At 32.9% G+C, this 14,641-nt stretch overlaps 4 protein-coding genes across 4 annotated transcripts; 1 reads left to right on the top strand and 3 right to left on the bottom strand.

The window, feature by feature from the left end:
• Nucleotides 1–2,808: 2,808 nt before the first annotated feature.
• Nucleotides 2,809–5,319, bottom strand: LOC123672162 (protein arginine N-methyltransferase 7). The gene is made up of 3 exons (XM_045606159.1): nucleotides 3,570–5,319; nucleotides 3,356–3,510; nucleotides 2,809–3,056 (listed from the first exon to the last, which is right to left on the bottom strand). The coding sequence occupies exons 1-3, from the start codon at nucleotides 5,211–5,213 to the stop codon at nucleotides 2,834–2,836; spliced, it is 2,022 nt and encodes a 673-aa protein (XP_045462115.1). The 5' UTR covers nucleotides 5,214–5,319; the 3' UTR covers nucleotides 2,809–2,833.
• Nucleotides 5,320–5,405: 86 nt separating this feature from the next.
• Nucleotides 5,406–10,541, bottom strand: LOC123672161 (splicing factor 3B subunit 3). The gene is made up of 9 exons (XM_045606158.1): nucleotides 9,519–10,541; nucleotides 8,712–9,415; nucleotides 8,199–8,383; nucleotides 7,797–8,110; nucleotides 7,444–7,650; nucleotides 7,054–7,374; nucleotides 6,611–6,876; nucleotides 6,194–6,522; nucleotides 5,406–5,967 (listed from the first exon to the last, which is right to left on the bottom strand). Exons 1-9 carry the CDS (start codon nucleotides 10,366–10,368, stop codon nucleotides 5,484–5,486), a joined length of 3,660 nt encoding a protein of 1,219 aa, XP_045462114.1. The 5' UTR covers nucleotides 10,369–10,541; the 3' UTR covers nucleotides 5,406–5,483.
• A 240-nt stretch (nucleotides 10,542–10,781) lies between these two features.
• LOC123672576 (probable 28S ribosomal protein S6, mitochondrial) lies at nucleotides 10,782–11,858 on the top strand. Its single transcript, XM_045606729.1, has 3 exons — nucleotides 10,782–10,921; nucleotides 10,971–11,110; nucleotides 11,347–11,858. Exons 1-3 carry the CDS (start codon nucleotides 10,877–10,879, stop codon nucleotides 11,606–11,608), a joined length of 447 nt encoding a protein of 148 aa, XP_045462685.1. The 5' UTR covers nucleotides 10,782–10,876; the 3' UTR covers nucleotides 11,609–11,858.
• A 55-nt stretch (nucleotides 11,859–11,913) lies between these two features.
• Nucleotides 11,914–14,514, bottom strand: LOC123672570 (NAD-dependent protein deacetylase sirtuin-7). The gene is made up of 4 exons (XM_045606723.1): nucleotides 14,155–14,514; nucleotides 13,787–14,100; nucleotides 13,156–13,727; nucleotides 11,914–12,936 (listed from the first exon to the last, which is right to left on the bottom strand). The coding sequence occupies exons 1-4, from the start codon at nucleotides 14,305–14,307 to the stop codon at nucleotides 12,110–12,112; spliced, it is 1,866 nt and encodes a 621-aa protein (XP_045462679.1). The 5' UTR covers nucleotides 14,308–14,514; the 3' UTR covers nucleotides 11,914–12,109.
• Nucleotides 14,515–14,641: the final 127 nt, after the last annotated feature.

Genomic DNA, 14,641 nt, shown 5'->3' with positions numbered 1-14,641 from the left:
TGAATGAAAAACAGTAAATATTGCATATTTAATTATTGCTCGTAGAAGTAAACACAAAAATTCCGAACAGTTTTTGTCAATTTATGTATCAGCTAGTCTTTTGAATAGCAGTCTTGATTATTTCATTTTTCCTTTTGACTGATATTAATCAGGTCTTTATATACCAAGGCCATTAGTTAGGTTTTTATGCATCTACTCAATGCGATTGGTACATAAATAACTATTAATATTTATATCCTAAATAATTTTGTCGGCTTTCTGACAAATTATTTGAAGCTCTGAGTGAGCTGCAGTAAAATTTAGGTGTTCTTGTGTCCCCATTCAAAAAAAAAACGGAAACTGGTTACAAATATAGTAGCATCAAATATATATTTATTATACAGCGTGTTAGTGAATAAGCGTGACAAACTTCAGAAAGTGATTCTGCTTGAAAAAATAATTAGAGTTTGCAATATCTATACCTAACTATTTTCTGCAAATGCTTCATATTCCGAAACATGGAGTGTTAGAAGTTGATAACTATTTAAATTGCACCCTATTTTTCGGTAGAAAAAAATGGTACGCCACTGGGATATATCAAGCCAAAAATAATTTTTGAATTGATCGTTCAATTAGTGACTCTTATGCCTTCTTTTCGTATTTTATCGTCGTTTTTATGAAAGAAAAATAAAACAACCTCACATTACCAAGAAATATCAAATAGCAGATATTTGATGATTGAATCAAAACAATTTTTTTCGCAAAAAAAAACGGTGCCCGGTACGAAAAAATGGCATGAGAGAATTCTCAGAGGTTTCTTATCAAATTTTATCAAAAAGACCAAAAATCGTTACACTCAATCGATCGTCTTCGATGAACGTGTGAAATGAGCTTAAGCGGGAAACCATTTTTATTTGTAATCTGCAAATAACTGTGTTAAACCATATATACCTGCAAACCGCCCATACCTTAATGGAATTCACAGATGACTTCATAATAAAACACAGTAATCGAAAACTACCAGCTTTACATATGTCACATGAATCGGAAATTTGGGGAAACCCCTATAACATGTGTACTCCATATTCACTTTGGTTTCTTTGGTATTTTACTGCGGTTTCTATTTTAGTTGGTGCATTGCTTAGCAGATAAAAACGAATCTTTGGAGCGGTAACAGTGGCGTGGTGTGTAATAGGGTTTAGAGTTACAATGTATTATTCGTGTTGGAATTGAGAATAATGATCCCTATCCCTGAGGATAACTAAGCTGATCGTCAATAGTTGAGGATATTGAATTAATTTGTGGTTTCTCTTCAGAAAAAGTCGTTATAATATGATAACAATTTTTGGTAATAAGTGTTTCCTGCCCAAATTATCCAGTGGCGTAGATATAGGGGTATAATGAATGTCCAACACGCTCTATTAGTGATGACGTCACACACCGCCATTTTAGTTCTTCTGTCAGTGTTCGGAAGCCAAACAAACAAATTGTCATTCAAATTAGTACGTTGTCGTTGAAGAAATTGGCTTATTTCGATAAATAAGATTATTTAAGGAACGATTTTACTATTAGTTGATAGACAGAAGGCACGAGATCAATGCCAGTAAGTTCGAACTTGAAGTTCAACTAATAAACACGGCTTTTTACAAAATCTGGGGAATGGTATAGGATTCAAACTCACTTAATTAACCTCGTTCCTTCTGTCTATCAATTAATACCGAAATCGTTCCTCAAATACTCTTATTTATGAAAATAAGCCAATTCCTTCAACGACACCGTACTAATTTGAATGACAATTTATTTGTTTGGATTCCGAATACCAAAAATGGCGGTGTGTGACGTCACACTAATAGAGCGTTTTAAATGCCATCTGAAAGCATAATACACTAAGTCAGTTTCTGCACTTTCATTCATCATTATTGGAAAATTTTAAATATTAATTTTTGTAGATTTTCGTGAATAGTATTTGCTTTGTACTCGATTATTTCGAAAATGATATATTCTAAGAAAAAAATTCAAGAGAACTTTTTTTGTTGACGATCTGTTGATTTCAGAATAATTTTCTCGAAAAAAAGACAGTGGTGTAACTTTCAATAGGAAAAGGATCATCGCACCCCTATATCTACGACACTGGATAATTTTAGCAGGAGACACCTAATTGGAAACATTATATTATCTAGACTTCAATATTCAAAAATTAAAACAATGAATGTAATATTACTAGAGGTATAAGTAAAAAAACTGATTTTTTTTTCAAACTTTAACACCCTGCATCTCGAAAACGAATATTTAAATGAACTTTTTTACACGACGCCAAAAGTATTGAACTAAAATCAGGACCTCCCTATATTTTTTAAAATTCATCAAACTACATAACACAACCAGAAAATGAGGGCTACCTTGGAGTGATAAACAATCTTCGTAATTGAGTCGTCCAAGATTATAACTGTATTATGAATAATTCCCTTTATAATTTCGTCTGGAGGTCAGATCGCCGAGTAGAAAAATAAATTTATGTTCATATTTTTAACCCTCATAACAAAACGTGCAATATTCTAATTGGATACATAGGTACACCAATAATTACAAAAATAATAACTGTTATTTTATGCAGTAGCCAGGCAATAATAACTGTTATTGAATGGAGTGAATTATGTTGCGGTTTGTAATAATTGGTTCATTACTGCCGTTGATTATATCTTTTGAATAAAATGAAAAAAATGTGTTTTCTTCCTTACTTGAAAACTGTATAAACAAAGGTAAGAATTAAAGCATCAAATCACTAAATCTCTATTTGTACAACTCATCGGGATTAATAAGAATAAAATCTTCTCAGTAAAAAAAATTTATTCAATTATTTGTACTCAAATTTTATGTCTCCAAGAATGAGATCCAACGTGAAATAGTAGTTTATAGAATCCACGTATTTGGTTTCAAAAAGACAAACCCCTTGTTTGCTATTCCTGTCCCACATTATTTTTTTTCCTATTTCTGGATCAACTATAGCACCTGTAGTTATTATGTCATTTCCATGTAACCAATCCACCCAAAAAGCAATTCCATTGCAGGCTCGTTTGCTACAATTATAAGAACATTATTTGTTTTTTATGTCTTACTTTAGTGCCTTAATAGATCATAAACTTCAAATTGTAACTTATTGAATAACCTTTCCACTAAAGCAAACTTACCTAACCTTTTCACTAGTTTGGTATTATGTAATTGCAAAATTGTAGACCATTACAATGTTGTCGATATTACAATAAGCTATCAACGCAGAGAAGACCAAAAGACATATCATCATCATCATCATTCAGCCCTGGCTCAGCCAGGGCTGAAAAGACATATACTAGTTCAATAAACCAAAATATCTACTTACTCTTCAATTTTTAAGGTGCCTCTTAGTTTTATAAATTCCAAGCTATGTTCAGAGAATTGAAGAGTTACAATTTTTTCCACCGAACTCACAGCAATACCTGGATATTCCCAGAGAGGTTGTGGTTCAACCAACTCATCACATATACGTGAAGATTCCTAAGAAGTTAATTGATTGTTTATAAAAAGATTTCTGATGATACATACAAATATTCTACCTTAATCAAATTATCGAAATTCTCCATTTTGAAACCCTCACATTCTTTCAAAGGTGTTCGAATTTTATGAAGGTCATCAAAACATACGGCTATGGCTTTTATACAAGCTGCTTTAGGATAAATTTGCACATTCTCCTTCAAAAGTGACCTGATTCTTCTTAAGCTAAAATAGAAATATAAATTGTCCCAAGGTAGAATACTTGTGAGGAAATAAGGTTCTGCTAAAACTACATCAATGGAATGTTCTGGTATTTCTTTCAATAAATTTTCAATATTTTCAAATAATGCAACATTTTTGATCTCATTAACTGAAATGAAATTAAGTAAAATTTTTCGAGATTGAGTGTTATTATCGAAAATGTATATTTTTCTTGAGTTCAATTTGGAACATATCAAACTAAAGTGGCATCCATTACTCAGAACTAATATATCTTTTTCTGCAATTTTGTTCTTTATATTATCCATTAATACTTTATATCTATGTTTGTCGTTCATTTGACCAATTCTTGTCCTTGGAAGTATATGGACACTACAATTACAGGATGGTACTCTATAATCCACTTTATCAAATTCTGGTGTTTTTTTTATATTGAACCATAAAGAATATTCATCATGATTGGCTAATAAATTCAATTCTTCACCCTTAATGAACACTATTTCTTTAGGAAAGTAATAAACCGCTTGCATCCAATGATCTCTCCAGGGTATCTTCACATTTAAATCACTTTTGGATGACGGATGATCCCAATATGGCGCACAACTGAGTATTATCTTATTTTCAGTATCCATTTTCAAGTCCCACCACATAAATACAGCCTGTGCTTCACCATCACACTCGGCTTGAACACTCAGAACTGTTGATCGCTTTAGAGGAGTACAAGTAGTCCAATCAAATTCAAAAATAGGAGTAGGTTTCATGAGAGTTTTGAATGAATCTTTTGGCAATTGGCTCAGTTGAAAATCATATAGAGCTGCAGAACCAGTACAATTTTTTATATTATCAGAAACTTTCAGTAAAAGCTCCCCATCTTCATATATATCTGATATTCTATTCCATTCATGTGCTATGGGACATTCCACTACTTGTGCATACATTGTAGCAGAATGAGGTATAACTATACAGTCTTCTGTTAGCAAAGAATGATGAGCGTGATTGAAAGTTGACAAAGCACATTCCCCAATTAGTTCAGTGTCGAAAACTTCTGTAACTAAAATGTTACATTTTTCGTCTAAATCACAATTTTTACCTACAGTTAAATTAATAGATCTTTTGGGAATTACTTTTATTTTATTTTCGAATCCATTGAGTTTTATTATTTCAAGAGCACAAACACTCATTGGTTCAAAACCCTCACAAGCTGTTACTTTGTCAGCACCATTCCTAACAGCCATCATAGACAATAGCCCTGTTCCAGTACCTATATCTAGAACTATCGCTTTCTGTCCTTTCTTATGTATTTTTTCAATTGCAATTTTCAACGCAGCTTCATATTTCTGGTTTCTTTCGGTATCATGTAACATATCAGCAAAGGAAGATCGAGCAATTTCTTGGTGATAGTCATAATCCGCATTTTCTATTTCCCATTCTGGCAATCCAGTTAAGACGTTATTTTTCTGAACGAATATGTCCATTTTGCTATTCATGGTATTTCTACTGTAGGGAATATAAAATATGTACTCAAAAAATCGGTTTTTTCTCCATTCATGTGGATTCAAATTTTAAGGTTAAGGCGGTTGACAAGACGCATAGAAAAACATTTATTTTCTTTATATCTATTTCATATTCTTATTGGAGACCAAAAATCCCATTTCGATCAGTTAATAGAGAAAATGCTCCACTTGTGAGGAATCTTTATAAAAAATTATTTATATTACAACTCATTATATATCTAAAGTAAAATTAATTCTAATAATTTAAAAAGCATATCTCGTTCTTATATCTTCTAATTTCTTTGACACTTCAGCTGGCGTTTTTTCCAAGTTTTGTGCAATGCTTTTTTGTTTGGCCGGTTCCAGGGAATTATATTGCTCACACAAATCTCCATCAATAACATTCTTAACAGGATAATAATAACTCCTGAATGAAAGATGCTCCCTTCCACACAGTGGTGAATTTTCACTGCGCATGTGCATTTCCAAGTGCTGGAAAAAGTCATGATCCTCGTGTCCGGTAAAGGGTACCAATACCCCAACGGTTCCCGAAAGAGTGGTATAGATTAGGGATTCTGAACCACCAGGTATGAGAGTTGCTTTCTGAATAGAAGTTATGGTTTCTCCTACATGAAAAGATGCTAACGTGTCCGCTTTCTGAGAAGCTCCATTTAATAGGCCTCGATCCCAAAGAGCTTTATGGCCTGTCGGGTCTTCTTCCACATCATCGCTGACATTGGGAGGTAACCTAAAAGTAATGTCAGATGTCAATTTTAAAAATCAATTAACTGTCACTTTATAATTTGAATCTAACCTAACCTAGATATATGGAAAATTTCCGTTTTTTAACTCCTAAATGCACCGAAAAATTCTAATTGAGAGAGAAAAAATTCAGTTTTATTGCTAAATCCTGTTTTGCCGAAGTCGGTAAGAGATAGAGATAATAAAGAGTATACGTATAACTGACAACTTACCTTAGAACTGCAAAGTTGCCAAACTTATCTGCAGTTGCAACTGTATCATAATCACATACAGAGGTGCATGTAATCCATCTTGGATGGGTATCATCTGCGAAAATAATAAGCTGGTTCTCTATTCTTTTGTACCTGACCATAAGAACAGATTCTTGAACATCGGAGACGAATATCCTTTTGCCCATCGCTTGGATGTTGACTATAAGGTTAGGAATGTGTTTGTTTTCGCACTTCCTGAGAAGTTTTTTCTTGCCCATATCATAAAGTCGGAGCATCCTTCCAATTCCAGCCAAAAGTCTTCCGTTGTAGGAGCAGAGGGCCATAGGAACCTTAAAGAAAATTGAATAAAAATGTAAATTCACAGTTTAACTGAAACAAACTGTTAACACTTCTCTAAAACCAGTAAAATGAACCTACCTCATCTACTGGCGTTCTGTGAACTAACTCCAACTCTCTTCCTGTCGTATTCACTTTATAGGTATCCAGAAATCCAGAGCTACATTGCCTGGGATTCAACTGGAAGTCTTTAGACACACCCACTATGAGGAACCACTGATGTTCTGGTTGGCCATGGAATTTAACAAGACATAATGACATGGCTGCTTCATTCTGCTCTAACCTCAATAACTTGTAGCAAGTTCCATGTACTGGATCCAATATCTTGATGGTTGAAGCCCACATTCCTATAAAAAAAAGAATAATATAAATCATGGTATAATTCAAATTCAAAATCAAAATTGATCAATGCTATCAACACAAAATTTTGCAGAAAACTTTAAATTATTATTATTCTGCATCCAAATGCAGATTTTTATCTGTCCGGAGAATGAACGCTCAAAAAGTAACACAAGCCCTCTTACCATGTCCAGCCTTAGGTGCCGAAAATATGTTTTCTGGAAGATCTTCGTTCAAAAAAGCGTCAGCCATTTCTTTCGCCAGTTCTTGTTCTTCTTCACCAGCTGCCTCCTTCATTTCTTCAGCCATTTGTAATCTTCTCTGTTTCTTCGTTTCATCGGTATAAGCGTTGTGTTCTGTCTCAATTAAAATAAGGTTGTTCGTTTCTGGATGGATTATAAACTTTCTGGGGGTATATTCAAGTGGGAAAGACACCTGATTGAAAACTGCACCTAACTTTTCCAGTGCCAAAATTCTGAGCGTGTTAGTCGATATTGCCACAATACCTATAAATTGAGGGGAGATTTAGATCGGAGAAACTTTTATTGAAAGAGTGATTAGGTTTTTCTCCTTACCTTCGGGACACTGCTCCGAACTGAAACCTGATGCATATTCCAAACTCTCATATGAAAGGGGAGTAAGGTAAAAACGATTCTGGTAATAATAACTGAGCCAAGATCTACTGCTCATAGCCAAAACTGCTTCAGACTGTTGCATCCTTATCCTGAACAACTTAACTGGTCTCGATCCCAAGTATCTAGTTCGAGTGTCAGTTAAATCACCTTGAAAAAAATTGCATTGGTGAAACTTCGAAACAGTATGAATATAATGAAATTCTGTATTAGTCCCGAAATTGAAAAGGAGTATTTTTCAGACCATTTTTGCTGAGTTTGATTCTGTTAAATAAAAGAATGATTCAAAAAATCACCTGTAACGGGATCCAACACAGTCCTCAATAGAGCACCGTTCTGCAACCCAATGTTAAGGTACAAGCTGCTGGTGGTACTGGCAGCTGCGGCGTTATCAGGATCCCTTTCTGTACATCCCATCTGAACAATACAGAGAGATTCTGCGCAAACTGGTAAGGCTTCCATCGATCTTGGTGCTAAACCATCATTCGGATCTAGAGAGATGATCCTGACAGTGCTGTCTGATAGGCCCACGGCCAAGAAACGGGATCTCTGCTCACCAGGAGGTACAGATCCCAAAGCCATACAAAGCACATCGGAATTCATTCTTTTCCTGACAACATTAGATTAGATTATGATACAGTAAGATTGGAACGAACTAAAGAAAAAAAATAACAATTTTTTGAAATGAAAATGCTCACCTCTCTTTATATTCATGCAGTTGGCCTGATGGATCCATTTCGAAATAGGCTAGTTCGCCCCCAGATAATGCAATTACCACTTGACGTTGATTTACTGCACATTTAACGATAGTCTTCTTTCCAGGTGCTTTCCACTCATTCACACGTTTATCAGCGCAAATATGTCTTATTCCATCCGGATATACCTATTTGAAAAAGGATTATATTATTTCTATGTTATTGAAAAAGTTATCTTTATTTCATATAATCCATACGCTCTTTGAATATAGTCAGAATATTCCTACAAATCTATCTTATGTAGACTTTTCCTTAATCAGAACATTTAATTTTGTAAATACCTGATTTTGATTTTTTAGAATTATGGGAAAATTATTACCTAAATATTGCTTAGTTACTGCTACTACTATTATGTTGAAAGAATGTTGTAGAAGTTTTTTCAACATGCAATCCTGCATAGTTCAATTACGATATTTATGGAAAATACCTAAATGCAAAATTTTAAAAAATACTCACTTGTACTAGAGCATCATCACTCAAAGCAGAACACGATAAAGTAGGTGTAGTTCCTAAGAAGCCACTATCTGTAACTTCTTCAACAGTTTCTCCAATGCTCAATACCAATGTAGCATTACCGAAAGATACAATAATGTATGCATCATATTCATCATCGCTTCTTTTCTTCACTGTCCATACAGCATTTGGATTACCTGGCAATTCTGAAACAGCCATTTCAGACACTTCCAAACCATGTCTTAAAACCCTAAGTGAGGATCTCGGTCCTCTTCCACACATCATATAAAGTTGGGGAGTATCTTCCCCAGCCAAATCAGCTACTTTACTAGATAAAATTGGAGAAAGAGACTCTATTTCATCAACCAATACCAGATTTCGTAAGGACCGTGGGGCGAAAAAGAAGGTATCGCCCTCCTCTAAAGGCATAGCTGAGCTGAATTCTAATTCATCATCATCATCTCCAAGATGGGCTATTTGATACAAATAATGATTGCCAAACTCAGAGGCAACAAATAAGAAACCTGTCTTTAGCACACACATTGCTGTGGCAACAGGAACAGTGTCAAAATACTTCAATTTTATTTCAGTAACCATGTCTTCTTCACTCTCCAATGTAATTTTGAAAATATCACCTTGTTCTGTCTGTGCTAAGAAGAAGAACATGGACTTTGTCTTGTGCGTTGCAGAGCAGACGAAAATCATACCTAAAACATTATTTCATATTGAAAATCATGAATTATATTATATTAGGAATAATTTCTCTAAATACAATTTCAAAAATTAATCGAAACAATTCAGAATTCTCACCTCTTTCAGGATCATCAAGATCATTTCTTCGTCTTGGTATAGGACACCGAATATCATGCTGATCTCCCAAATTTTTATATGTCAAATAATTTTCAGAACAAATTAATACTCCGGAAGGTCCGTCATAACCACCTGGTACAGTTACAAGAAAATTGGCATGTTCTTCTAATGGCTCAGAATATTTTCTTACAACATGATTTGTCCCTAGGTGAAGTTCATAGAATGTTAATGTTTGCTGAGTTTTTTGTGCAGCTTCTCCTGTTGGATCAGAATCTGCATCTTCATAATCAATTTCCAAACAGGCGAATGTAGGATTGTCAAATCCTACGTCTACTCCCACCATATGATAAACCAGATTATTACTTTTATGAGCTTCTAAAGGTGATGAAATTGTCAAACGAGCTTGAGCATCTCTGTTTAAAATATATGCTAGTTTCTGTTTTTCAACAGCACCAATCATAACTGCTCTACCTCGAGGATCTGCAGCCAGATATTGTCCTGGCACTATTCGTCTCACACCAGATTTTCCAAAAGTTTCTTGATGAACTTTTTCAAATATATTTTTTTGAGGCATATATTCCAATATAACTATTCTTCCTGAATCTGATCCTACTATTACATAATCTTTGGTTCCCCCAGTAAGTCTAAAAGGCATTAATGACCTTATAATCCCAAAAACTTCTGTTGATAATAATGTATGAACTTTTCCAGTGTTCGGGTCAGGTCTCAAAATTTCCAAAATTTTTCCTCGAGATATAACAATTTCTTGCATTTTTGTTCCCGAAAAATTGCCATATATTGCGTGTGTTATGGCAGTAGCCTTTTGCAGAGTTAAATTATACAAATGCATGTCGAAATGCAATAAATTCCTGAAAAATTATAGAAACACTCGATAAAAGTAATACACTTCTTGTTTTAAATTTCTTCAAACCAGTTTAGAATAGACTCGGGTAACAAATAAAATTTGTAAACCGGCAAGAAATTATTGTTGTGAAGCCTCTCTTCGACAACATAAATTAGGTTAAAAAATAGAATATGAAAACATAGAGAATTTCGACCATTTGAATGATATAAAATTAATGATATAATTCCGAAAATTATAGAAAAGCGATCATCAGAATTCAAAGTCAAATTAAATTTGTATTCTGGATAATTATAAACCCAGTTTAATACCAAAAACGTCCTAAAAGTAAGTACGGAACACAGATAAAGTCTTGTTTATTCTGTGATGTAGGCGTAACAGAATATTAGGTATAATACATTAATTTTTAGATACAAAAAATATTACATAACCTCTAAGTTATAAATTGAATAAATATATTTCTCTGTTATCAAATCAACATCAAAATTATATAAATATGATCACTTATGAATTATGTCTTTTATATCGAATAATGCCAAAGGTACCGATTTCAAATAAATCCAAAAAAGGTCTATAATCTGTTGTTTCAGACTGAATTAGTAACATCTTTGAAAAGAACTGCACATGCTATTTATGACAAAGGTGGTATTTTGAGAAAATTGGAAAACCTTGGTACTAGTGATACTCCTTATAAGATGAGTGTACATGACATGGTTCATCGAAAAGCTAGGTAATGCAGGAAGAAATTTCAACTTGAAGGTGATTTCATTACAGAATATAATTTATATTATATCTGGCTGAGCAAAATGATTTTTATTACGAGATGTAATATTTAGTGAGAAGGGCGCTATGGGAGGTGAACGATACAAATTCATAGCTCAGGATATAATATATATTCTGTAATGAAGAGACACTGGAAATGCCTGTATGCATATTATTTTAATGAAATCTAATCAAATTTTTCAGCTACTTTGTTTACGAGTTCAATATTCCTCCTAATAAACTAGAAGACCTTAATGAAGAATTGGGACGTGACGTAGATGTTATCAAGAGAAATATATATAAGAAAAATTCGTTTAATGAAATACATGAGTGTACTTTACATGAAGAAATGCTACCTGTACCTTATCGAAAAGATGTTCAAGAGCTGGTGAAAGAAGCAAGAAAATTAGATAAGCCTAAATTTAAATATGGAAATAACCTTACTTATTATCCATTCCAAAAATAATTGAAACATAATTCTTTTGATCAGATGTTACAGTAGATATAAATTTATTATCAACTTTGTAATGAAATATTGTGTTGAATGTTTTATTACTGCCAATATTGTCTAGTACTTGGAGACCATAAAAATACAATGAAGAACTAGCAAATATTTTTTATTAGAACTTGAAAATATATTGTCATAAGGAATTCTCATTTTCACATAGCCAACTTATATAAAAATTACTATTTGAATATATATCATAGCTCCTTAAGGTATTATTTTCCTCTAAAATATAAATAATTCAATTTATAAATAAAACACACAAATCACATCAATATTTATAATACAGTTCATTGACATTGAACACAATAAATAAAAAAAGTCTCATTCACTTGAATGAACATCTAATTCATTTACACTTACATAATTTATGCTTAAGTCAAAAAACATACACCCATTAACTTTTTTTTTTCGGAACCCGTACAACATTTAAATTATGTTTTTATGTTTTGTTAAATTCTATCATTTCCTTCTTCTTTTCTTGTAACCTTTCCCGAACCAACCAGGTTGGACTTTATTCTTATCAGTCTGATCTTTATTATCTTCTTCATCTGTTGTATAATCACAACATACACAAATATTTGGTTTATTTATTTTTTCGATTTTACTGTATCGAACCTGTTGTTTCACAAAGACGGCTTCTGTGGGCGGATAAAATAAGCATGAAAAAGATTTTAAATGATCATAACAATATTCACAACTTGGTTTGGGGCTGCTAACTTCTATCTTTTCAACTTTAATTGCCTCTTTTGAATAAGGAACTGTATTTATAATACTGTGTAAACCAGAATATAACCAACTGGACTGATAGGGATAAGTATAATAAATGTAATCATTCTGGAAAAACCTATTGCAACCATTATTCATATGCATGAATGTCACTAAGCTACCAAAATTGTTTATTTGTTGACTATCTGAAATGGAAGAAATTGAATTTGTTTGAACACTGGAATTTTCTAAAATACTTCTAATAGAAAAAGCACTACTGAACTGATTGCTTTCAGCTTTTACTTCTTGGCAGTCTTCATTAGACTTATTGCTATTTATTTTTTTATCACAGAAGTCATGAGTATTATTTTGTAGGAGATCATTGTTACAATTTTCTATACAGTCTTTGTCATTTCCTTCGCTTTGTACTTGAGGTTCGGAAGGTTCCTCCTTTTTGATTTCTTCTATTGGGGTATCCTTTAAAAATGGTTGTGAAGTGGTATGCATTTCTAATACTGATAATTTGCTGCAATGGAAGTAGATGGGGTCTCTGCTCCTGTCATAAGACGGTGGAGATATTCCTATTGAAAAAATTCAAATCATAATGAAGAATTTACATGAAAAATGAAGAAACTCTAACCTAACCATGTTATAAATTTGACAACACTGTAAATCACAAACGTTCAAAGGTGGGTTGCCCAAGAGAATGCAAAGGAAAGTATAATATGCTATTTAATAGTTTAAAGTTATTTAAATTGAAAACAAATATATAAAAAATAAAGTTTGTAATTTTCACTAACCTAAACAAGTCATAACAGCTTTCATAACCTCATCACATCTTCCATTAATTTTCTGATTTGCACAGTCATCTTTCGGAGTCCATTGAAGATTAACTATATACAAATTAGGTCTTCTTTTCACTGGTTTATCCATTTGCCATAGCCATGGGTATTTCTTCAAGACCTTCAAACTCGAACCTAAACATAGAATCGTTGTTGCTTTTCTTGCATTTTGACAAGCACCTTTCCAATTGAGGGGCCATTGCAGTTTACCCCTCTCTCCAAAATGTACTATAGTATCTTCTAAAGGACTATTACACATGTAACATTTCCGTGATGTTTTATGGAAGTAACGGGATGTGTTTTCTGTTACATCAAAGGTTCTCCAGTATTCTACATGTGGCTTACAATTTTTACAAACCTCTAAGTACATATTACCATGAAGTTCAGATAATGCAGTTTTCGGTAATCCAGATCTCAAATGAAGGCCATCACAATTTTGAGAAACCACATACTTGAGAACATTTCGTTTATACAATTCATATAAAGCCATATGCGTATAAGTGGGCTCTGCTAAACTTAGATCATGATTTCTAGGAACAAAAAGAAATCGAGTTGTATGAAAATTTTCTGGTATATATGCAAATATTACCCTATATCTTTCCCTTGTTGCAAACGCGTCCAAATGCCATTAGGTCCTCGATAATCAGGAATTTTTGCAGATGTACTTATTCCTGCACCAGTATATACAACCAGATGTTGAGACTGAGCAATAGCTTGAGCCAATTTTTCACATTTGGTCTTCAACAGTTCAGGAGGATCTTCATATTCCTCCATTCTTTTCTTCACTTCATCTCTTTTTTTCCATCTCGATAACACTTCCTCTACTTGGACTGACGAGTCAAGAAGTATTTTTTCTTCATCTGCAGTACGATCTGCTGCATTTTTTTGAAGAATAGTAGCTATCTATAAAAGCTCAATATTATAATTACAACTATATTATTAACAAAAAATAGAGACCTTTCTTAATGTTGCATTTCTTTGCTCCTTGGCACATATTTGTTTTGACTGAAACTTATTAGCTCTTGGTAATCTATATCTGTTAGAGAAATTTTCTGAATTCGTTTCAACATTTTCTTGACATTCACTTTCATCGTTGAAATTTAGTTCCATAATTCATTAACAGTAATGGATAAAAATAATAACTTAAATTCTTCATGAATTTTTTATTGTGTGGTAAATTTTATCCAACTGACAGACATTTCATAAAATTTTTGCCTTGAACTTGAAGAAGTAACTTTATCCAAACATATTACAATTAATTACCAAAAATATTGGAAATTTACAGTCTAATGAAATCGAAAAGAGGTAAATAGTAAACACAGATACTGTAAATAGTGCAAATATACTATCTGTGATCCATTAAATGTATTTTTGAACTATTTTTAACAAATAGGGAACTAATATTTTTTAAACAAACTCATTATGAAGAAATAAAATCAGAAGA

The sequence above is a fragment of the Harmonia axyridis genome, chromosome 2, assembly GCF_914767665.1.
Source record: "Harmonia axyridis chromosome 2, icHarAxyr1.1, whole genome shotgun sequence".
Taxonomy (NCBI): Eukaryota; Metazoa; Arthropoda; class Insecta; order Coleoptera; family Coccinellidae; genus Harmonia; species Harmonia axyridis.
Note: the sequence above shows the minus strand (reverse complement) of the source record. Positions and strands in the feature narration are given on the sequence as shown.